The 26,114-nt window shown below is 46.6% G+C and overlaps 1 protein-coding gene across 1 annotated transcript in view; it reads left to right on the top strand.

Annotated features, from left to right (window-relative positions):
• Positions 1-26,114, top strand: part of LOC136633167 (myosin-binding protein H-like) — a 379,268-nt gene that overhangs the window by 253,756 nt on the left and 99,398 nt on the right. Inside the window, exon 5 of the mRNA XM_066608696.1 lies at positions 18,018-18,213. Within this exon, the coding sequence (XP_066464793.1) occupies positions 18,018-18,213 (196 nt within the window). The remainder of the gene's footprint in view (positions 1-18,017; positions 18,214-26,114) is intronic.

Below are 26,114 nucleotides of genomic sequence, written 5' to 3'. Positions count from 1 at the left end.
TCCGATGCCCCTTTCCAAGATCTGCTGCTTGCCGGATATTATTGGGGATTGCACCACCACTGCCCCTTCTGCTCCCCCTCTCTGTTCCCCTCTGTGGCTCAGGAGCTCTCTGGGTTTTTTAGGACTCCCCCCAACTTGTTGCTGTTCCTAGCAGCAGCGCCGGGACTGGACCGCGGTGAGCAGTTTCTGCTGTTCCCTCGGTCTGTCTCAGTGCCATCTTAGAGGGGATTTCCTCGGAGGTGAAAATGGCTCCCAACTTCTTTGGCTGGGCTTTAGAAGCCGTTGTTTTGGTGGCTATCAGGGCCCAGGGATCCTCAGCAGCCGGCATGGGTTAATTCTCTCCTTTCCCTGTGCTGTGGTGTTGTTTATAGGTGGCTACAGCATGGAGCCTTCTCTCATGCTGCCATCTTCCTCCGGCTCACAAGCCTCTCCCCCGGGTCTAAATAATTTCTGAGTGACACAGAAGGACACAACTACTTTATGGATTGGGAGGCATAATTACTTTATAGGGCCTATAAAAGGGCAATGGAGGCAGTAGCACAATGGGGAGAGTATGCTGAGCCAAATCATGGCTGCAAGAACTATACATGGTGGTCTGGGCCCAGACAGAGAAGAAAAGGAAAAGTGGGTGTCTCGAGTTAAATACGACATCATCTAATTATCTTTGATCACTGGAGGTAACTGCACTGTAATCAATATCACTGGGTAGAAGAAAATTGCTATGTTGTGTTATAGATATGCTGACCCAATATATATTATATATTTTTGGGTGAGGACAAAACATATGTCTTAAGGCTTGTGCCCCTGATATTTTAATCTTCTTTGAGTGGCTACCTGGAAGCACTGGTAGGTGAGTATTCCTTTCAGAGGGTAGGGGGTCATCAGCACTTTGGTATACTTTATTGCAGGCCAAAGTGTGGGGCATAGTTTTATTAATGGTTGTTATTCAGGTTCACAGCTTGGGGGCATATGTTTGTTCAATGGCATGGCTGGGGGCATACTTATATAAAGTGGCATTGTCCGGGATCAAACCCAGGACCTCTTGTACTCCAGCTGGCAGCTCTCCCTACTGACCCATCCAGCCCTTCGACTGCTAAAGCATAGCAATGTTCCCTGGCCTGTTCCCCTGTTTGAGCTCCACCCATTTCCCAATTAGACTTACTATAAAAGCCTGACACTGCCACTTGTTATTGCAATGCACAACCTTAGTCACGCTCCTCTCCTGCCTGCTCCTCTGCAAAGCTAACTGAAACCTACCAATACCGACCTCTGGATTTCCTCCTGACAATGATACCCCCCTCCTTCTTTGTACCGCAAATTGAGACCTACCGATACCGACAATTGGCTTTCCTCCTGACAATGCTACCAGCCTCCTCTTCTGTACCGTAACTTAGGTACTACTGATATTGACCTCTGGCTTTCCTCCTAACACTGCTACCCGCCTTCTCCTTTGTATTGTGACCTGAAACCATCTGTTGCCGACTCCTGGCTCTCCTTTGACTACTACCTGGACCTGTACGGCTACTATACCCACGGCTCCAAACCTAGCACCAGAAACGCCACAAGCATACTGTGGGAAAGTATTTTTATTCAGTAGGATAACCTTTTTATTTGGGGATACTATATGTGACAACATCATGTTTAGGGGAACAGTGTGACGATGTGATGCAAAGCGAGAAACAGAAATGCTGTATTTATGTAATTAGCTGGGGTCTGGTGCCGTATTACTAGAGGCTGTGTGCTACCTCTTCAGGCCAAAATTTGCATGCTGCCCCATGCTGCTATAGTGTCCACATGGGCCAATATTCGTGCACGTAGATTTCAACACCTAGTGGAATCTATGCCATGAGAAATTACTGTGGCCATTCAGTGTATTAAGGAATTCAGTGAATAGTTGCCTCTTCCTTTTTTTCTTGGCTACCAAATAGTTGAAATTGAAGAAATTCTCTTGCTTTGATGATCTAAAGCTCTCAAAGGTCAAACAAATTAAAATCCCATTTTACAGGGGCACCCTAAATTTCTTGAGGGTATGATTGCATCTATACCCAAGCCTCATAAGTTTCTCTGGTTGCTTTCTAATTGTGGGTCAGTTTCCTTCCATAATCTGAATGCTACAATGTTAAGAAGTATATTAGCTCACAGACTTAACCCTTTCCAAACCAATTTTGGATTCAGGGTTTTCCTAGGGGGCTTTCTCTTTCTACCATTATACAATGGCGCCATCTGCTGGCTAGAGCTAGTGCTGCAGTATGTGACATGCCGGAGAGGCCCCTGACAACAGAGCTGCCGGCAATATACAGTAAGAATACCATGCCGAACATCTGCCGACATCAGAGCTGCACAGGCTTCAATCAGAATGTAGGAAGAAGTCAGACATTGGATTGGAAAAGGTTAATACTTAGCATTTATTAACATATTCATAGGGACCAGGTGGAATTCATTCCCAATAGGCAGGTAACATAGTATGTTAGGTTGAAAAAAGACATATACCCACCTAGTTCAGCCTGTTACTCCCCTAATGTTGATCCAGAGGAAGACAAAAAACCCAATAAGGTAGAAGCCAATTTTTGTATTTTAAGGAGAAAAAACTCCTTTCTGACTTCAAGACTGGCAATCACTGGCAATCAGAATAATACTTAGATTAACAACCCTTTTCAATTAATTAATGACTATAACATGTAATATTCTAATGCTCAAGAAAGGTGTACACACATCACTTAAACTCTTTTATCGAATCCATCATCACCACGCCTTCAGGCAGAGAATTCCATGGTCTCACTGCTCTTACAGTAAAGAACCCCTTTCTATGTAAGTCTAGAAACCTTCTTTCCTCTAGACGTAAAGGATGCCTGCTTGTTACAGTCACAGTTCTTTGTATAAATAGTATAGTAATTATTAGGAAATTATAGTACCAGTGTTTCTGATGGCACAATGCGCCACACAGCTCTGCTACATAATACATCCATTATGATCCTCACACATCACACACACACAGCTTTACTACATTCATCCTCACCACATACATTACACACACAGCACATTACACACACAGCTCTTCAACATGCTACATCCATTTTTTCCCCACACATCACACACAGCTCTACTACATCCATCTTGATTTCCACACTTTACACACACAGCTCTTCAACATGTTACGTCCATTATGATCCCCACACAACACAAACACAGCTCTATTACATCCATCTTGATTCCCAAACATTATACACACAGCTGTGTTACATGGTACATCCATTATGGTCCCTACACATCACACACACAGCTCTACTACATGCATCCCGATTTCCACACATTACACACACAGCACATCATACACACAGCCCTACTACATCTATCCTGACCCCACACATCACACACAGAGCACATTACACACACAGCTCTGCTACATGATACATCCATTATGATCTCCACACATCACACACAGCTCTACTACATCCATCTTGATTCCCACACATTACACACAGAGCTGTACTACATGGTACATCCATTAGGATTCCTACACATTACACACACAGCTCTACTATATCGATCTTGATTCCCACACATTACACACACAGCACATTGCACACACAGCTCTCCTACATCCATCCTGACTCCACACATTACACACACAGCTCTACTACATCCATCTTGATTCCCACACAAGACAAACACAGCTTGGCTCCTCCCACAGCAGTGACATCACCGCAGATCCTTTAGCTCACCAGATCTCTATGGTGGCGGTAGGTCGGTGTCTTCTGTCGGGACCGCTAAGTTGTGTCTGAGATAATAACAGCTTAGTTGTTTTCTCATTTTGTTATTTTTGTCCTCCTCACAGACAGATATTTGTCCAGTCTTTGTTTGAACACTTCCATTGAAGGTGAACTCACAACCTCCTGTGGTAACCTGTTCCACTCATTGATCACCCTCACTGTCAGAAAGTTTTTTCTAATATCTAATTTGGGTCTCCTCCCTTTCAGTTTCATCCCATTGCTTCTAGTCTTTGCTTGTGCAAATGAGAATAGGGCTGATCCCTCTGCACTGTCACAGCCCTTCAGATATTTGTACACAGCTATTAAGTCTCCTCTCAGCCTTCTTTTTTGCAAGCTAAACATTTCTAGATCCTTTAACCGTTCCTCATTGGACATGATTTGCAGACCGTCATGTGCCCCTCTTTTAATGCACGCTATGATCCTATTTGCCTTGGCAGCAGCTGCCTGACACTGTTTGCTCCAGTTAAGTTTACAGTTAACTAAAATCCCCTAGTCCAATTTAATTTCAGTTTTATTCAGTGGTTTTCCATCTAGTGTGTAATGGTGACATGTATTTCCCATGTGCATAACCTTACATTTATCTGTGTTAAACTTCATTTGACCACTCTGCCAGCCTAAGGTCTGAAAATTGTCCTGAAGAATTCATCCTGGTACCTAATAGCAGTCAGGGTGTCATTGGCTATCACATAAAGATTAGTGTGATCCCCCAGGAATATGCCTTCCCCAACCATCACTGACCCACTGCCAAACAGTTCAAACTTGATGACACTTTCAGGTCTGTCACTTATGCTTATTGTGAACCTGCTCTCATCTGTGAACAGAACAGGGCAAAAATTCTTGTATTCTCTTTTGAATGCCATTTGACCTGCATGTTGTCGGGAAGTGAGCACAGGTCTCAGTACAGGATGTTTTGCCCTTGTAGCACTCTCATGGAGTCTGTTTCTGACAGTTTGTTTAGAAACATGTAGACCATTAGCCTGCTGGAGGTCATTTTTTTTAAAAGTGCCAAAATTGGGAAAATTTTCAACTGTAATATCTCAAACATGTGCAAACATACTGTACAAATTTTTGATAAGACAAATATTTCCATCTGTTTACTTTATTCTGGGCGCACATTTGAAAAACTTTAGATTTTTTTTTAACCATTTAGGACGTACAAATTTAAGATTTCTTATCTACATTTTGAGGAACACTTTGTTTTCCTACACCAAGCCAAGATTGCAAAGGCTAATAGGTGTCAGAATGACAGATACCGCAACAAATGACCTCATTTTAAAAACTAAACCCCTTAGTATATTCACTGAGGGGGGTCATGAGTATTTTGACCCCACAGTGTTTTCCAGGAATTAATGCAATTTAGAGGAGAAAAAATAAAATTTCATATTTTTGCACGTGTCATTTTAAAGACATTTTTTCTATAGTGCACATGAAAATGAGGATTTACACCCCAAAAAGGATACCCCCTTTTGTCCTGTGTTCAGAAATATACCTATTGTGGCCCTAATCTTATGTCTGTATGCACAACAGGGCCCAAACCGAAAGGAGGCAGCTGGTGGATTTCAGAACTGAAATTTTGCTTGAAGGCATTTTAGGTCCCATAGCACACTTGTAGAGCCCTGGAGAGGCCCAAACAATAAATAGTAGTCAGGAACAAGGAAATCTAAAATTTCCTGGGTCCCCCCAGCTTCTGCGCCTACGTCCAGCACTTTGCCGACGGGCGCATGTGCCGAAGTTGAGGAAAGGTACGCAAATAAAGATCCCATCGGGGGACATCGTCGGAGGCCTTAGGTAAGTAATTTTACATCCCCTCACGGTTTGGATGCATGACAGGAGGTGAAATTTTAACTTGTTTTACTTTTATGTGATCGCCGTTATCTATTGGATAGTGGCGATCACGTGACCAAGGGTACTGTGGCACCCTGTGAAATCTCCAGGCTGTCGACTATGTTTGGTAGTCAGGAGCAGGGAGATTTTAAATTACCCTGGCAATCTGCGGCTTTTGCTCATTCGTTTGCCATTTTGGTGACGAGTGCTTGCGCGACGCCGGAGTAAGGTCCACGGATAAATCAAGAAGCCTTAGGTACATAATTTTATCTTCTCTGAAGGATATGATCGCTGTTTTCCATTGGTGATATCTCTATGCTCCCGGCTACACATGCTAGCCGGGAGCAGAGGGATTTTAAATTTCCCGGGGCGCAAGCCCTTCTGGGCTCGTGCCTGACATCATACGCAGAGAATGACGTCAGGTCCTGGAAGGACCAGATCAATGCATGACATCACGGAGGACAGGGATGAGTATTTTCACCTCCCCTCGTAGATCCAATCCATGAGGGGAGGTGAAAGTTTAACTTTATTTACCTTTTTTGAATTTTTCCATGAACGCCGTTATTCATTGTATAGCAGCAATCACAGGCCTCAGGACTGGTCACTGCGGTCCCTGGTGACATCTTCTCCCTCCTGGCTACCTTCAGTGGCTGGGAGCCAGGAGATTTTAAATCCCCCACATCTATCTGGTCTTCTGCGCATGCGCTGTCATTTTTCCTTAGGTGCGTGTGAGCAGAAGACGGCTGAACGTCCTTTTCAGACCAGGTTGTTGTGGGACATCGTGGAGGACGGGGGTGAATAGTTTGTGTCCCTCATGGATGTGATCCGTGAAAGAAGCTGCAACTCTAACTTATTTTCACTTTTTATTTACTTTCATATGATCGGTGTTATCCACTGGATAGCGCCGATCGCATGACCGGGGGTCAGATATCCCGGCCCCCCATGACAGCTCCAGGCTGTCGGCTACCTCCGGCAGCTAGCAGCATGGATCTGTCATGTCCTCAGCCCATGTGGCTTTAATCCTCAGAGGAATCATGTTTTTTACATCCCTGAGCATTAAAGCCCATGTAGCTAGGAAGTAAAAAGGCAATGCGGCTGTCACTAAGGGGTTAAGGACATTTATAGCCAGCAGGAGTTGAGGATTTCAGCTTAAGTTCACAATGGCTAAATATTCTGACTCCTATCTGCTGTGTTACAAGGGAAAGGTTAAATAGCGAATGATGGTGACTGAGGTGTCCAGTTAGCCGTACACAGACAATCACGCACAGGGGGCGTCACCTGGCTGTCAAACAGCCTAACAGTTGACCACACCCTCCACTTCTGGTGGCATCAAGATACACCAGTACCCATTGCAGTTTCTGCTGCATGGCTTCTGCAGCTGAAACAAGGGCTTTTGTCCTTGAAAATCTTGACTAACTTTTAACAGCCAGGTTTCTGATGCTGTAATGTTCAAGGCTCCGCATATTACATTTGGTGGTCATGCCTTATACTTACCACTTTATGAACTTTCATTGTTTGTTTTATTAAATAGTTCTGGGACATCTGTTACATGCGTACAGAAAGTAGAGATGTGAAACTTTGGGCAACTTTTCCATCACATGTGAACATGGCCTTAAATTGCAATGTAAATAACAACATACATTAATCAACCATAACATTTAAACCACTGAAAGTGTTATGGTATCCTACCCGATGGTACGCCAGCCCGGGTTGCCCTAGAACTTACCCGCAACCCCTGTCCCTGCCTACTTGCCTCCACTCCTGGCTAATCCCAGGCGGGCAACTGGGCGGCGGTCCCTACACTCACTAGGGACCGAGAGGGAGGACTGGCGTACCAAGATGGAACAGGGTAGAATACCGACAGGAACTAAGCCAACAGCAAATAACCGCAGACTGAGGCAGATGGGATGACCTGGCAGAACTAGCAAACAAGCTGACGAACAGGAGACTGACAGAGGCAGGATGCAAGCATGCTGACAGAAACCAATAACTGGCAGTGAATGCACCTCACTGCCAGCTTTATAAACAGGCCCAGGGGTGGAGAGAGGGAGGCGCTACCTCCCAGCAGGATCTACTATACAGGAACTCGTGCACGGACCCGCAATCACAGGTGCGCGTGTGCGGCGCCGCCCGTACCCACGAGCGTGCGTACCGCGCCGACCAGCCACCCGCACCCTCGGCAGCCGGACAACAAGCCAGGGGGGCGCACCCTAACCGCGGGACCCAGCGCCCGGTCACCCCGGGAGGACCCGCAGCCGCCGCATGGTAACAGACAAATGAAGTGAATAACATTGATTTTCTTGTGACAATGGAATCTATCAAGAGGTTTTTAAGTGAACAATCAATTCTTGAAGCTAATGTGTTGGAAGCAGGTACAGTAAATGGGAAAATATAAGGATCTGAGACACTTTAACAATAGCTAAATCATGATGTTTAGATGACTAGGTGAGTGTATTTCCAGAATGGCATGTCTTGTAGGACGTTTCGGGTATGTAGTGGTTATTACCTACCAAAACTGGTCCAAGAAAGGGCAACTAGTGAACTGGAAGTATTGTGATTCATGTGGAACAAAAGCTAGCCCATCTGGTTTACTGTAGCACAAATGGCTGAAAAAGTTAATTTTGACAAATAGATATGTGGTGCCCCACGGTGACCAAGACACAAGGCCCACACTGAGGAGCTGTGGGGGTAGAGGTGTCACTTGTCATGAAGGCTCTACCAGACTCCTCCCCGAAGGGACGCATGGAACCTCGGCCAAGGCACTAGATGACGCCACCGTTCCTTTCACGCTGATGATTCTCCAGCGGTAAAATAATGAGTCCACCCACAGATAAACTTGAAAAACTCAATCACTGGGAATGGGCAGTGACTGATGAACTTTACTTCTGCTTTGGCAGGATACAACTTACTCACTCGTGCAGGTGAAGAAAACTTTTAGAAGATGGTCAGGGAGGAACAACTCAGGATGATACTGGGCCTACAGTCTAAGTTATCTGTAATGCTCCGCTCCTGGACACACACACTCCGGGACTCAGAATAACTCCAGAGGGAGACACAGCTCTCTGCTGACACTCACTTAGTACTCTTGTGATAGAGGCTGCATGCTGGACTCCTTTTCTCCTCTCACTCCTCAGAGGTAGTGCCTAGAATGGTGTTAATCTGCATACCTCTCCTCCACTTCCATCACTTCACCACATGAGGGTTGAAGGTACCCCCATGTGGCCGACATTCTTCCTCTTCTGTTAGCCGTTGAAGTAGAAGGACCACACCTCACTCTCAATCACTCCTATTTAAAAAGTACAAACATCACGTGACGAGACAGACTTGTTACTTTTTCCAGACATATCCCAGCCACTTTCAGACATTAACCTCTTGCATACTGCAACTGTGCAATCACATAACAGCAGACAAGACACTTTGTACAGTGCATCCACATAAAATACATAACAGCCAGTAATGGGAGAAGTCAGGAGTGGGGCGATGCTTAGCTCCACCTCGCCCCTCCCATTGCAATCAGCTGATGGGGAGGAGAGAGGAGGTGAGCCAGCGAGGGGGAGGGAAGGGGAAGGCTCAACAGCAAGGCAGCCTCAGCGTATAAGCGCCAGGGCCCATGCCATCTAAATGGGTGCACAAACGTTAGATTTGTGCACCCTTTCACAAGCTTTTACACCTCACATCGTAGCGTATATCGGCCGGCCGCGAAAATGGCAGCCGATATAAGCTTGTGGGAATAAAGCTGGCATTCTTGGATGCAACTCGCATCTCACAGGACATGGACAGTCCGTCTGTGTGCTTTCCGATGTGTGGGAGACCACATTTCTATGTTTTATTCTTGTTCGGAACTGACATGAAAATAGAACATGCTACACATTTTCCATCTCGCAGCACAACTGTGAGATAAAAAATGTCCATGTAAATAGACCCATTGAACACAACGCACAAATTTTGTGCAATTTTATCACCTGTGTGAAAGCACCCTTATGATAATGGCCTTTTTCAGCAGGATAATGCACCTTGGGAAACTGGAAAAATGTTCATCATAGGCCATCAGTTACAGATCAGTGGGGGTCCGATTACCGACACCCCTACAAATCTGCTGAATGAAGGGGACAGGGTTGCTTGCGCAACTGAAGTTACCTCTTCATTGTTGGCCAGCTGCAGCTCCATGCATTTTGTAGTGAATGGTGCTGAGCAGCAGTATAAGGGCGCCCACCCACTGGCGTTTTTTTACATGCGTTTTGCGTTTTTCCTGCACAGGCATAGAGATAACATGTGTTCCTGTCCACTGGCGTTTTTTTTGCGTTGCGTTTGCGTTTTTAACATAGGAACTGTCAGTTGCATATGTGTCCTTATTTTTCTCCTAATGCACCCATGAAAGTCAATGGAAATTAATGGAAAAGCCGCGAAAACGCCGCGAAAAACGCGCGGAAAAATCGCGGTAAACGCGGCGGAAAACGCAAACGCCAGTGGGTGGGCGCCCTAAGGCGCAGAGTCAAAAAATGTACAGAGCTGTATCGTATAAGCAATGAAGAGGCTGCGGCCACAGCCCATTTAATCAGCTAGTTGGATGAGGTGCCTTTGGTATTGATTAGAGATGAGCGAGCACCAAAATGCTCGGGTGCTCGTTACTCGGGACGAACTTTTCGCGATGCTCGAGGGTTCGTTTCGAGTAACGAACCCCATTGAAGTCAATGGGCGACCCGAGCATTTTTGTATTTCGACGATGCTCGCTAAGGTTTTCATGTGTGAAAATCTGGGCAATTCAAGAAAGTGATGGGAACGACACAGCAACGGATAGGGCAGGCGAGGGGCTACATGTTGGGCTGCATCTCAAGTTCACAGGTCCCACTATTAAGCCACAATAGCGGCAAGAGTGGGCCCCCCCCCCTCCCAAAAACTTTTACTTCTGAAAAGCCCTCATTAGCATGGCATACCTTAGCTAAGCACCACACTACCTCCAACAAAGCACAATCACTGCCTGCATGACACTCCACTGCCACTTCTCCTGGGTTACATGCTGCCCAACCGCCCCCCCTCCCCCCCACAGCGCACACCAAAGTGTCCCTGCGCAGCCTTCAGCTGCCCTAATGCCTCACCACCCTCATGTCTATTTAGAAGTGCGTCTGCCATGAGGAGGAACCGCAGGCACACACTGCAGAGGTTGGCACGGCTAGGCAGCGACCCTCTTTAAAAGTGGCGGGGCGATAGCCCACAATGCTGTACAGAAGCAATGAGAAATAGAATCCTGTGCCACCGCCATCAGGAGCTGCACACGTGGGCATAGCAATGGGGAACCTATGTGTCACACACTATTCATTCTGTCAAGGTGTCTCTGCATGCCCCAGTCAGACTGGTAATATGTACCTTAACAGTAACCGCGTTGGTGGTAATGTGGTGGTGACTGCGGACCTAGTAGCGCGGTTTTATTTTGTTGGTTTTCGGAATGTGGCCATGATTAAGTGGGCCGTGGCGGGGGGATGGTGGGGGGTCTCTCTTGTAGTGTCGGTAAAGGTGAAATTCTTGGACTGCCACCAGACGAACCAATGCAAAGGCATTTGCCAAGAATGTTTGTTTTCCCTGTTGGAGGAGGAGGGGGATGTTTTTGAGGCACTACGTGTCCTCTACACGTGTCCGTGGTTATATGCACCTTTACAGTAACCGCGTTGGTGGGAAATGGCCTCGCCGCTATCATGTCTTTGGGAAGCCTCTGTTTCCACACCCCAGAGACATACCATTAGCAGCGGTATAGGCAGAGCCCAGAATTCGTAACATTTCAGCCGTAGCATTAGGACAGGCCCCACTAACATATCACTAGCAGCATTATAGCAGGAGCGCAGTCTTCGTTCCATGTCAGCAATAGTAGCACTCAAGACAGGCCCCACTAACATATCACTAGCAGCATTATAGCGGGAGCGCAGTCTTCGTTCCATGTCAGCAATAGTAGCACTCAAGACAGGCCCCACTAACATATCACTAGCAGCATTATAGCGGGAGCGCAGTCTTCGTTCCATGTCAGCAATAGTAGCACTCAAGACAGGCCCCACTAACATATCACTAGCAGCATTATAGCGGGAGCGCAGTCTTCGTTCCATGTCAGCAATAGTAGCACTCAAGACAGGCCCCACTAACATATCACTAGCAGCATTATAGCGGGAGCGCAGTCTTCGTTCCATGTCAGCAATAGTAGCACTCAAGGCAGGCCCCACTAACATATCACTAGCAGCATTATAGCGGGAGCGCAGTCTTCGTTCCATGTCAGCAATAGTAGCACTCAAGACAGGCCCCAGTAACAATTCCGAAGCAGCAGTATAGTGGGAGCGCAGTCTTCGTTCCATTTCAGCAATAGTAGCACTCAAGACAGGCCCCAGTAACAATTCCGAAGCAGCAGTATAGTGGGAGCGCAGTCTTCGTTCCATTTCAGTAGCTGCAGTATAGCCAAGGCCCAAGTTACATTTATGTAGCTAAAGTGTAGGCCAACCCCACACACACTTCTGTACCATGAGTGCAGGTGAAGAACATACAAATTGCTATGATTACACTGTAGGTGAGGGCCCCAAAAAATTGGTGTACCAACAGTACTAATGTACCTCAGTAAAAATTGGCCATGCCCAACCAAGATGGCAGGTGAAACCCATTAATCGCTTTGGTTAATGTGGCTTAAGTGGTAACTAGGCCTGGAGGCAGCCCAGTTTAACGAAAAATTGGTTCAAGTTAAAGTTTCAACGCTTTTAAGAGCATTGAAACATATAAAAATTGTTTCGAAAAATTAGATGAGTGAGCCTTGTGGCCCTAAGAAAAATTGCCCGTTCAGCGTGATTACCTGAGGTTTCAGGAGGAGGAGCAGGAGGAGGAGGAGGAATATTAGACACAGATTGATGAAGCAGAAATGTCCCCGTTTTGGATGGTGAGAGAGAACGTAGCTTCCATCCGCGGGTGCATAATACGTATTGCTTACGTATCGCTGCTGTCCGCTGGTGGAGAAGAGAAGTCTGGGGAAATCCAGGCTTTGTTCATCTTGATGAGTGTTAGCCTGTCGGCACTGTCGGTTGACAGGCGGGTACGCTTATCTGTGAGGATTCCCCCAGCCGCACTAAACACCCTCTCCGACAAGACGCTAGACGCAGGACAAGCAAGCACCTCCAGGGCATACAGCGCTAGTTCAGGCCACGTGTCCAGCTTCGACACCCAGTAGTTGTAGGGGGCAGAGGCGTCACCGAGGATGGTCGTGCGATCGGCTACGTACTCCCTCACCATCCTTTTACAGTGCTCCCGCCGACTCAGCCTTGACTGGGGAGCGGTGACACAGTCTTGCTGGGGAGCCATAAAGCTGGCCAGGCCCTTAAAGACTGTTGCACTGTCTGGGCTGTACATGCTGCTCGATCTACGCACCTCCCCTGCTACCTGGCCCTCGGAACTGCGCCTTCTGCCACTAGCGCTGTCGGATGGGAATTTTACCATCAGCTTGTCCGCCAGGGTCCTGTGGTATAGCAACACTCTCGAACCCCTTTCCTCTTCGGGAATGAGACTGGGAAGGTTCTCCTTATAGCGTGGGTCGAGCAGTGTGTACACCCAGTAATCCGTAGTGGCCAGAATGCGTTGAATGCGAGGGTCACGAGAAAGGCATCCTAACATGAAGTCAGCCATGTGTGCCAGGGTACCTGTACGCAACACATGGCTGTCCGCACTAGGAAGATCACTTTCAGGATCCTCCTCCTCCTCCTCCTCCTCAGGCCATACACGCTGAAATGATGACAGGCAAGCAGCATGGGTACCCCCAGCAGTGGGCCAAGCTGTCTCTTCCCCCTCCTCCTCATCCTCCTCATCCTCCTCCTCCTCCTCCTGAACGCGCTGAGATATAGACAGGAGGGTGCTCTGACTATCCAGCGACATACTGTCTTCCCCCGGCTCTGTTTCCGAGCGCAAAGCGGCTGCCTTTATGGTTTGCAGGGAAGTTCTCAAGATGCATAGCAGAGGAATGGTGACGCTAATGATTGCAGCATCGCCGCTCACCACCTGGGTAGACTGATCAAAGTTTCGAAGGACCTGGCAGATGTCTGCCAACCAGGGCCACTCTTCTGAAAAGAATTGAGGAGGCTGACTCCCACTGCGCCGCCCATGTTGGAGTTGGTATTCCACTATAGCTCTACGCTGCTCATAGAGCCTAGCCAACATGTGGAGCGTAGCGTTCCACCGTGTGGGCACGTCGCACAGCAGTCGGTGCACTGGCAGATTAAAGCGATGTTGCAGGGTGCGCAGGGTGGCAGCGTCCGTGTGGGACTTGCGGAAATGTGCGCAGAGCCGGCGCACCTTTACGAGCAGGTCTGACAAGCGTGGGTAGCTTTTCAGAAAGCGCTGAACCACCAAATTAAAGACGTGGGCCAGGCATGGCACGTGCGTGAGGCTGCCGAGCTGCAGAGCCGCCACCAGGTTACGGCCGTTGTCACACACGACCATGCCCGGTTGGAGGCTCAGCGGCGCAAGCCAACGGTCCGTCTGCTCTGTCAGACCCTGCAGCAATTCGTGGGCCGTGTGCCTCCTATCTCCTAAGCTGAGTAGTTTCAGCACGGCCTGCTGACGCTTGCCCACCGCTGTGCTGCCACGCCGCGCGACACCGACTGCTGGCGACGTCCTGCTGCTGCTGACACATCTAGATTGCGAGACAGAGGTTGAGGAGGAGGAGGAGGAGGGTGCTTTAGTGGAAGAAGCATACACCGCCGCAGATACCACCACCGAGCTGTGGCCCGCAATTCTGGGGGTGGGTAGGACGTGAGAGGTCCCAGGCTCTGACTCTGTCCCAGCCTCCACTAAATTCACCCAATGTGCCGTCAGGGAGATGTAGTGGCCCTGCCCGCCTGTGCTTGTCCACGTGTCCGTAGTTAAGTGGACCTTGCCACTAACCGCATTGGTGAGGGCGCGTACAATGTTGCGGGAGACGTGGTCGTGCAGGGCTGGGACGGCACATCGGGAAAAGTAGTGTCGACTGGGAACTGAGTAGCGCGGGGCCGCCGCCGCCATCATAGCTTTGAAGGACTCCGTTTCCACAACCCTATACGGCAGCATCTCAAGGCTGATAAATTTGGCTATGTGGACGGTTAACGATTGAGTGTGCGGGTGCGTGGTGGCGTACTTGCGCTTGCGCTCCAACACTTGCGCTAGCGACGGCTGGACTGTGTGGTGCGAGACATTGCTGGATGGGGCCAAGGACAGCGGAGGTGAGGGTGTGGGTGCAGGCCATGAGACGGTTGTGCCTGTGTCCTGAGAGGGAGGTTGGATCTCAGTGGCAGGTTGGGGCACAGGGGGAGAGGCAGCGGTGCAAACCGGAGGCGGTGAACGGCCTTCGTCCCACCTTGTGGGGTGCTTGGCCATCATATGTCTGCGCATGCTGGTGGTGGTGAGGCTGTTGGTGGTGGCTCCCCGGCTGATCTTGGCGCAACAAGGGTTGCACACCACTGTTCGTCGGTCGTCAGGCATCTCTGTGAAAAACTGCCAGACCTTAGAGCACCTCGGCCTCTGCAGGGTGGCATGGCGCGAGGGTGTGCTTTGGGAAACACTTGGTGGATTATTCGGTCTGGCCCTGCCTCTACCCCTGGCCACCGCACTGCCTCTTGCAACCTGCCCTGCTGATGCCCTTGCCTCCCCCTCTGAAGACCTGTCCTGAGTAGGCGTTGCACACCAGGTGGGGTCAGTCACCTCATCGTCCTGCTGCTCTTCCTCCGAATCCTCTGTGCGCTGCTCCCTTGGACTTACTGCCCTTACTACTACCTCACTGCAAGACAACTGTGTCTCATCGTCATCGTCCTCCTCACCCACAGAAAGTTCTTGAGACAGTTGGCGGAAGTCCCCAGCCTCTTCCCCCGGACCCCGGGAACTTTCGAATGGTTGGGCATCAGTGACGATAAACTCCTCTGGTGGGAGAGGAACCACTCCTGCCCAATCTAAGCAGGGGCCCGAGAACAGTTCCTGGGAGTGTTCCCGCTCCTGAGCAGGTGTCATTGTAGTGGAGTGTGGAGGCTGGGAGGAAGGAGGAGCAGCAGACAGAGGATTCGGATTTGCAGCAGTGGACGGCGCAGAACTGTGGCTGGACGATAGGTTGCTCGAAGCACTTTCTGCCATCCAGGACAGGACCTGCTCACACTGCCCATTTTCTAATAAAGGTCTCCCGCGTGGACCCATTAATTGGGCGATGAATGTGGGGACGCCAGAAACGTGCCTCTCTCCTAATCGCGCAGCAGTCGGCTGCGACACACCTGGATCAGGAGCTCGGCCTGTGCCCACACCCTCACTTGGGCCTACGCGTCCTCGGCCACGTCCACGTCCTCTAGGCTTACCCCTACCCCTCAGCATGCTGTATTACCAGTGATTTGATTTCCCAGGCAGGAAATAAATTGGCGCAAGCCTGCAGGCCAAATATAATTTCTTTTCCTTTTTAGCAAAGGGAAGACCCCACTGCGTATATTCAATGAACAAGAAGTTTAATATCTGTGGTGTGGCCCTCAAAAAGTGTCACACAACTATAGTGTAGCAGAGTTATTAACTCTAGCAGAGCAGGTATTTGCCAGTCAGGAAAGACAATGGCGCAAGGCTGCACTCAACCGTAGCTGGTTGCGTCTGATTTTTGTACGTTGTCCACGCAGCACACACGTACACGGAGACCTTAGGACTGACACAGGCTGGCCAAATATAATTTTTTGTCCTTTTTAGCAAAGGGAAGACCCCACTGCGTATATTCAATGAACAAGAAGTTTAATATCTGTGGTGTGGCCCTCAAAAAGTGTCACACAACTATAGTGTAGCAGAGTTATTAACTCTAGCAGAGCAGGTATTTGCCAGTCAGGAAAGACAATGGCGCAAGCCTGCAGTAAACCGTAGCTGGTTGCGTCTGATTTTTGTACGTTGTCCACGCAGCACACACGTACACGGAGACCTTAGGACTGACACAGGCTGGCCAAATATAATTTTTTGTCCTTTTTAGCAAAGGGAAGGACCCACTGCGTATATTCAATGAACAATAACTTTTAGAACTGTAGTGTGGCCCTGAAAAAGTGACACACAACTTTAGTGTAGCAGAGTTATTAACTCTAGCAGAGCAGGTATTTGCCAGTCAGGAAAGACAATGGCGCAAGCCTGCAGTAAACCGTAGCTGGTTGCGTCTGATTTTTGTACGTTCTCCACGCAGCACACACGTACACGGAGACCTTAGGACTGACACAGGCTGGCCAAATATAATTTTTTGCCTTTTTAGCAAAGGGAAGGACCCACTGCGTATGTTCAATGAACAATAACTGTGTTGTGGCCCTGCCTACACAATTCTGTCCCTGTAGTATCAATGGAGGGTGCAATGCTCTGCACAGACGATTTTTAGAAAAAAAAAAAAATGCAACACTGCTAACAGCAGCCAGCACAGTACTGCACACGGTTAAATTTGGCCCTAGAAAGGACCGTTGAGGTTCTTGAAGGCTACACTCACTCCTAACACTCTCCCTGCCTATACACCACTTCTGTCCCTAATGCCGGGTGCAATGCTCTGCACTGCCGATTTTGAGAAAAAAAAAAAAAAAACACTGCTAGCAGCAGCCTGCACACAGGTAGATGTGGCCCTGAGAAGGACCGTTGGGGTTCTTGAAGCCTACACTGACTCCTAACGCTCTCCCTACAGCAGCACCAGCACAATAGTACTTTCCCTCAGCTAACTCACAAGGCATGTGTGGCGAGCCGCGGGAGGGGCCAACTTTTATACTCGGGTGACATCAGATCTCCCCAGCCACTCACAGCAGGGGGGTGGTATAGGGCTTGAACGTCACAGGGGGAAGTTGTAATGCCTTCCCTGTCTTTCAATTGGCCAGAAAAGCGCGCTAACGTCTCAGAGAGGAAACTGAAAGTAACCAGAACACCGCGTGGTGCTCGTTACGAGTAACGAGCATCCCGAACACCCTAATATTCGCACGAATATCAAGCTCGGACGAGTACGTTCGCTCATCTCTAGTATTGATGCCTTCTCCTAAAGATAGCCCATCAGTATCAAAGTCCTGGAAAACCCCTTTTAATGTTTTGGTTGATCAGTGTATCAGAGCTACATTTTTTAAAATTTTAAGGCGATTTATACTATTGTCTCATACTAACATATGGATGAAATATGGTGCTGCGAGATGCATATATAGTTAAGAAAAATTAACTTATTCTATTAGTTTGTTATGCTTTCAGTCATTTCTTCTTATTAACCACAGCAATAAATGCTGACAAACTAGTGTATGCTTTACAGCCCCATTTAAGTCGATGTAAATATCTTTGCCATTTAGCTTACAGGACTCCTTGAAATGGCAGTGGAATCCTACCCATCTCTAGAATGAAGATCTGCAATATAAAGCTATAGATCACACTTTAAGTTTCTTAAATGCTGATGTCAAATAGTTTTCTTTCTCACAGGGTAAGCCAAAACCGCAAGTTCATTGGACTAAAAATGGACAACCTCTAGATCCAAAACAAGCGAGTGTCAGGAATGGACCAAGTGATACCATTCTTTTTATCCGCAAAGCTGAACGAAAAGATTCAGGAATTTATGAAGTTACAGTACAAATTGATGACTTGGAGGATAAAGCAAAGATTGACATAAAAATTGCAGGTAATTATTTATATATGAAAATCAAATGTAAGAACTTCATTTTCATTTTTATAAATACTACTGAGAAGCAAGAGATCAAAGGGTTGATATGTTGATGTGTGGTTCTGCAACGTGTCATTTTTCTGCAATGGTGATGTATGAACGAAGGAATTAAAGGGGTTGTCTGGTTATTGAACAAGGCCTTTTTAATAGGAGCCCCTGGGGTAAAATAATTACAGGCTGCAGCATCCTGTTCTTGAGCATGTGAGCGCGGATGTCCGGGGAATGGGCGGTGACGCTGCAACCTCTCATTGACTGCAGGAGTCACCTGATTTCCTGTGACATCATCAGTCACAGGAATCTCCAGGACGACAGTGAGCTGCAGCGCTGGATCCCAGTGGCTGCGGAGGGATATGTATCTTTCTGTTTATTATTTTACCCCATCGGGTCCTATTGAAAAGGGGTTGTCCAGTAATTGGACAACCCATTTAATGCCAGCTTACCTGGTTGTCTAGGGTAGTGATAAGGTTACTGCCTGATTTCTTTGTATTGTTGGCATGGTGCTCGGTCGAGTAATCAGTTACTCGACAAGACCGATGCTCGATCGAGCATCAGCCTTATACGAGCGTGCTCACTCATCTCTATTTAGTAATAATAAATTGGTCCTTTATATAACCTCTGCGGATTTGAACTTTTGAGAGATGTCGTTGACAAATTGGCGGATCTGGATGAAGCGGTTTTTCTTGTTTGAGGTCGCCGTGTAAAGTAAGTGTATTTATTTTTAATTACTAGTGCTTGTAATGTCTGCCTTGCCAGGGATCTAGCTGGCCTACCTGGATTATTATTATGCTGAGCTACCTTGGACTTCAGGTGTAACAGCCTGCCCTTATCCTGGGTGTGTCACCTCCAATTTGGAATTTTACTTTTCATTTAAATTTAAACCTCTGGAGCACTGACCTTGTTCTAATTAGTGTTCTCTTTCTCTGCCTGGGTACTGTGAGTAGTGTAAGGTTGCCAAGCGTGTTTTGTAAGCAGAGAGAAGCTCTCCAGCTGTTAGAAAGGGTTATATCTTGTATAGTTTATGCTGGAAAGGCAAGAATTTAATTTTGTTCCTGCTTTGTTTTGTTTAGCTTGTAACCTTATTAATAAATCTGACCAAGTATTGGATGACACCTGCTCCTTGCTGCTTGGCCACATTTTGGATAAAAGTGAAATGCGTCATTAGCAAAGGCTATCCCAAGCTTAAACATTGCAGTATGTTTTCCACTGTTAAGTGTTGGGAACCCAACTGGCCCTGGAAAAAAATTATAAAGTGGCCCCATGTTGTAGTTGGACCCAAACCACAGTAGCAAGTAGGGAGAGCTCAAGTACTGTAAAGGGGTCGGTAAACTTCCAGCTGCACCTACATTGCGTGTAGGAGGGGAGAAGCCAACGTAGTGTGCATAGCTTGTAGCACATATTCAACAAAAGCACAGAACATATTAAAACTGGAGATATACATTAAGGTGCCACCTATTTTTACCTGTTAAGCCTCCATTACACAAATGTTCTTGAACTTCATTGACTGGCTTGCCTTTCTAATGGACATTTATTACAAGAGTCCTGTATCTGCATGATTATTGCAAGAGCCTTATATTGACTGACAAACAGGTTCACGCTGTAATAGCTAGGATCAGCAAAAATTCCCTAGATGACATGGTCAATAACGACTACATCATCTAGGTGCTTAGACAGAGAGAAGGGGGTTCGCTCTGTCCTTAGTGGCACTCCGCAAATGCAATTGCAGGACTCCGATAGATAGCTATAGAAGCCTGAGGCCTAGGAAAGGCCTTTAACCCCTTAATGACGCGGCCCTTTTTCTTCCATTTTTGTTTTTTTCTCCCCCCTTTTTTGTTTAAAAGGATTTTATTCACAGGTTTTCAAAACATAGTACTTGTATACATGAACTCAATTGTGGTGCAAGAAGATGCATTTGATCTCTATAAGATCATATACGCTCTTTTCAATTTTACTGTTCAGTAACAAAACATTAAAACAAGTAGACAGAGACAAGGACAGTCCTGGTGAACAAGAGGACATGGGGTTTCTTCCCACTTTTAAAAAATCGTAACTCCTTTATTTATCCATCGATGTAGCTGTATGAGGGCTTGTTTTTTGCTGGACGAGTTGTATTTTTTAATGGTACTATCTAATGTACCATATAATGTACTGAAAAACTTTTTAAAAATTCTAAGCGGGGTTAAATGAAAAAAAATAACATTCCGCCATCTTTCAGTGCATCTTGTTTCTACAGCACACAAACTGCAAGAAAAATGACATGATAACTGTATTCTATGGGTCAGTACTAGAGATGAGTGAGCATGCTCGCTTAAGGCTGATGCTCGAGTGAGCATCGTTCTTCTTGAGTAACTGATTATTCGTCCGAGCAAATGCGGGGGGGGCGGCGTTGTTGAGTGGAGGGGGAAGAGAGCGATTTCTCTCACCCTCCCCCCGCTGCCCCCCACATTTGCACGGATGAGTAATCAGTTACTCGAGAAGACCGATGCTCTCTAAAGCATTAGCCCTAAGCGAGCGTGCTCGCTCATCTCTAGTCAGTACGATTACTACGATACCAAACTTGCATAGTTTTTTTTTTTGCTGTACTACTTTTTTTCAAAGACATTTAATTTTTTACAATTATTTTCTGCCGCCATCTTCTGCGCACAATAACTTTTTATTTTTTTGTCGACATCATTGTGCAAAGGCTCATTTTTTGTGAGATGTCCTGCAGTTTATGTTGGTACCATTTTGGAATACATATGACTTTCTGTTAGCTTTTTATTGCATTTTTTCTGGGAGACAGGCTGACTAAAAAAGTGCATTTCTGGCGTTCTTTATTTTTTTTTCGGACTACTTTCATCATATGGTGTAACTAATGCACTACTTTGATAGAGTTAGATTTTTGTGGCCGATGTTTTTTTTTTTTTATGAATGTAACCCGGATCCTATCTTCATTACTGCTCTTGTATATTACAGAAATCCTAAAACCAGGCAAGGATCGAATGGCTTGCAAGACCTATGAACCAACTGCTCTCCTCAGTTCTGATCTAAAAAAAACTTTGCTAGAGTCCTTTCTGTCTGTCTTGATTGGTGGCTACCTGCCCTTATCCACAAGGAGCAGGTGGACTTTGTACCACTACGTCAGGTTGTACATAATGCTAGGAGAGCAAGTGATGTTATAGAGGTTCTCAATTCTGCAGGGGACCCAGCCCTTCTGCTCAATCTTGACACCAAAAAGGCTTTTGATTTGTTGGGCTGGCCCTTATTGCTAAGTGCTTTCAAGACATATGGCTTCCAGGAACCATTTCAGGTCTTCATTTTCACTACCTTTATACATGGCACTTTGAGACTTCCCTATTTAGTGGTACCCAGATATTTGCCTACACACCATTTGAGAACCTCTGTAAACTTAGCATTTCTACCAAGGGCCTGATATCTACTATTGATAGAATTCTTATTAAGCCGTCTTCTGATTACCTTTCTGAACATTCATATATTTTTCAGTGAGAGAGGTATTTGGATGAAATCCTGATGACGTGTAGGGACATGTTGGAAAAGGGCTGATAAAACTTCTCTATGTGTCAATAATAGGGAAGATCAATATGTTACTTTTCTCTGGTATCACACTCCAGAGCTCCTGCACAAACTTAAAGGGGTTGTCCCGCGAAAGCAAGTGGGGTTCAGCACTTCTGTATGGCCATATTAATGCACTTTGTAATGTACATCGTGCATTAATTATGAGCCATACAGAAGTTATTCACTTACCCGTTCCGTTGCTAGCGTCCCCGTCTCCATGGTGCCGTCTAATTTCAGCGTCTAATCTCCCGATTAGACGCGCTTGCGCAGTCTGGTCTTCTCCCTTCTGAATGGGGCCGCTCGTGCCGGAGAGCTGCTCCTCGTAGCTCCGTCCCGTCACGTGTGCCGATTCCAGCCAATCAGGAGGCTGGAATCGGCAATGGAACGCACAGAGCCCACGGTGCACCATGGGAGAAGACCTGCGGTCCACCGTGGGTGAAGATCCCGGCGCCCAACTTCGCAAGGTAAGTAAGAAGTCACCGGAGCGCGGGGATTCGGGTAAGTACTATCCGTTTTTTTTTTTTTAAACCCCTGCATCGGGTTTGTCTCGCGCCAAACGGGGGGGCTTAAAAAAAAAAAACCCGTTTCGGCGCGGGACAACCCCTTTAATCCTTTGATTCCCTCAACCTATTGGAGGTGCAGCATTTCTGTTGGGACTCGTTTTCATGTCTACTTGGATTGTCCTTTGCTAACCCAATTCTGGGGTGCTGTCTGAACACTTATCTGTCAAATTCTCCTAGTCATTACTTTGTCTCCCAAAGCTGATTTGCTCAATGTGTTTCCTGTCGTTTTGGGGGAAAAAACTTGACAAATCTACTGCTTCACATGCTGACAGCATCATGTTGCTTAATAGCTTGGCATTGGAAGCAACCTACCTTGATAAAGCATATTTAACCTATTGTTCCCTCTGTGTCTTGTCCTGTTGTATGTTGTCACCCCTTTGTTCTTTTTACTTTTAAACAATCTCTTTTTATTGAAAAACAAGATTGATACAATACAAGAAGACTTAGGGTGGTTTCACATCTGCACTCGGGGGTAACGGTTCCCTGCTCCGTTTGGGGAGATGGAAAGGGGAATTCCCTGGCTAAATGGCTCCTTCTTATACAAGACGTGATAAGTAGTTTACCAACCAATAAGGAAGAAATAAGAGATGTCGTTGTAGTGGGGGAAAATTTGTGTGTCTCTGGTGTCTTTAGGCACAATTCTTGAATAACTTTTATTGCAGCTTTCGTAATAGGACTGAAAGGATGTTTCAGCGTTCTTATGGGTCAGTTTGATCAAAGGGAATGTTTATCTTCAGGATATAAGAGAGCTTTTGGTTGATTATATTGGGGTCTACTAAAGAGACATCAAGTTATGTGGATCGCCTTGTAATATTACTGGGCGTCTGGTAGGCCGAAAGCTCCCTGCTGTTTCTTTTGAATCAAATAAGAGTGGGCAGGTGTGATCTATGGTTATTCCACATGTATTCACCAAAGCATTCATGCAATTTATTAAAGAAGTGTTTAGGAATGGGGATTGGGATGGTTTACAGGGTGCAAAGGATAGTTGGGAAAACATATGTAGCAAGAGTTTTGTTGCCCACTCATTAGATGAGGAGTATATTTATGTGATGTACCTGGTATTGTTTATTTTTAAGAAGAGGAATAATAGTTAGCTTATATAATAAGGTTCAGGATTTTTCCTCATTTTGGTATGGTGATTGGGCCTGCAAGGCCTGATTGGGAAGTTGTGTACCAAATAATAAGGATGCTACAGAGTTCCCTTTTGGATTTTTTTCTATTGCATACAGATTTATTGCAGCCACAAAAAATTAATTGGTGAAAAACAACTAGAAATATTCTAGCTTCGGTTTTGGGCGAACACTTTGTCATTTCACAATATTCCTTCCACCTACCTGTAACAGGTAGCAAATTATCTTTCTTTTCAGCACTACTTTCAGTATCACTGGAAGTATTATCACTGAAAACAGCCACTTCTATTTTATTGGTCACTTTCATTGCTGAAATCTCCTTCACCATTGCTCTCCTCATTATTGACTTTCTCCATCTGTCACTCTACAGCATGACAATTTATAGCGCTGCACTGCAAGAAGACATGGCTGGCACAATGACAAAATACATTATGTCATCATGCTGGGCAGCTCCTGGCATCACAGTATAAGCCATGTACCGGGGTGGGCTCCCCAGGATACAGCGAAGTCACAGACAAGGAAAACGTCTCCAACACCAGTTCAGGCGCAAACCAAATTTTACTAAAGCACTGTGGCCCACATGACTACAAACCCAACAAAATTCACATACACTCAGCCAGATGGCTGAGGCCCTTGTGCTGTACAGCGCTGTACTCCCCTAAAATAGACTATGCTTTTACCTAATGGGCAGGCCTCAATAAACCGGCCCCTTGTTACCTATTAATACCGCTACTCAGGAACAAAGAAAAGGGAGAGTGATCTGAGTACCGGCGGTGCAGCACAACAGCTGACAAACTTAACCACACTGACTCTATCCCCCCAAACCCAATACAATAAGGAAAATGTATAAAGATCAAAAGACCAGCGGCTATATAGCCAGGTGAATGTTCCCCAGAAGCTTCTTACTGAACAGCTGGATGTGGCATGCCAGCCTATATGTAGATCCTGCTGAATTTGTCCTGACACGGTCCATAAACCTATCTAGTCTAACTACAGGCCAAACGCAGTTCCAAGTAACTTGGCGCCAAAATATGGTGTCTTGCGTGCACATAGTTTTCTTACTGGTCCGGTCTGCTGTATGATCAGCCAAAGAGTCCAGACGGATGAGGGGCCCCCCAGCACCAGTTGTTAAGCAACATCCCCGGCAGCAAGTCTTCTCCCATCCAGCGGGCATATGGTCAAAATCTGAATCCGCTCTGCTGCAGCTCCGGTCTCCTCAGGACACGACCTCCTTCCCTCTTCCGTAGGCTCCACTGAGATGGCTCCCTCAACCAACTGTCACCTCACAGTGTACGCACGCTTCTAATTTTCTCTCTTCCCATGCGCACGCTGTAACCAAGCAACGGGTGCTCCAATCACAGGCGACCATGGTCCTGTCACCTCGCAGCTTGACCATAATCTTTTTTGTACAACAACGACCTCTTGTGGACGAATAATAAAACACACAGCAAAGGACTATATACAGTAACAAGAACAATGTACACATTCTCACAACCCTCTCACAACAGCTCCTAGAGCGGAGTAATCTGCATGTCAGACAAGGTCTGACATAGGATTGGAAAGATATAGTATTTGTTTCCTTCATGAGATCCACAGGTGTTAGTTTCCCAGTTTATACCAGATAGTTAAAGTCCTTCATAAAAATTACATCATTGCGATCTGCTGCTTTATATACTTTCCTTAGTAATAGATTTTCAATTACTTCTGTTATATTAGGTGGCTTATAGGTTAAAACTAGAGATGAGCGAGCACACTCGTTAAGGTACAATACTTGAGCGAATATAGTCCTTTTCGAGTATCTACCTGCTCGTCAGAAAAGATTTGGGGGCCGGCGAGGGGCGGCGAGAGAGAGCGGGGGGAACGGGGGGGGGGGGGGATCTCTCTTTCTCCCACCCCCCCTCCCTCCTGCTCAGTCCCGCAACCCACCGCTCACCCCTGGCGGCACCCGAATCTTTTCTGACGAGCAGGCAGGTACTCGAAAAGTACGATACTCGCTCGAGTATTTTTCCTTAACGAGTATGCTCGCTCATCTCTAGTTAAAACTCATATTGGGATTTTATTATTATTTTTACCTCCATGTATTTCTACCAATAGAGATTCCCCATGTTCAGTTCTCTCACATGTATGTCCATGTAATGTGGGCATAACAGAGGACTTTACATATAAACAAACTGCTCCCCCTTTCTGGTTTTTACTATCCCTTCTGATCAGACTGCGATCCTGTAAGTTAAGTGCCCAGTCACAGCTTTCATCCAATCCAGTCTCAGTTATTCTCAATATGTCTGTTTTCCTCAGACATTATTACTTTTAGTTTGTCAGTAGAGATGAGCGAGCACCAAAATGCTCGGGTGCTCGTTACTCGAGACGAATTTTTCGCGATGCTTGAGGGTTCGTTTCGAGTAATGAACCCCATTGAAGTCAATGGGCGACTCGAGCATTTTTGTATATCGCCGATGCTCGCTAAGGTTTTCATTTGTGAAAATCGGGGCAATTCAAGAAAGTGATGTGAACGACACAGAAACGGATAGGGCAGGCGAGGGGCTACATGTTGGGCTGCATCTCAAGTTCCCAGGTCCCACTATTAAGCCACAATAGCAGCAAGAGTGGGTCCCCC

This window comes from Eleutherodactylus coqui, chromosome 1 (genome assembly GCF_035609145.1).
Source record: "Eleutherodactylus coqui strain aEleCoq1 chromosome 1, aEleCoq1.hap1, whole genome shotgun sequence".
NCBI lineage: Eukaryota > Metazoa > Chordata > Amphibia > Anura > Eleutherodactylidae > Eleutherodactylus > Eleutherodactylus coqui.
Note: the sequence above shows the minus strand (reverse complement) of the source record. Positions and strands in the feature narration are given on the sequence as shown.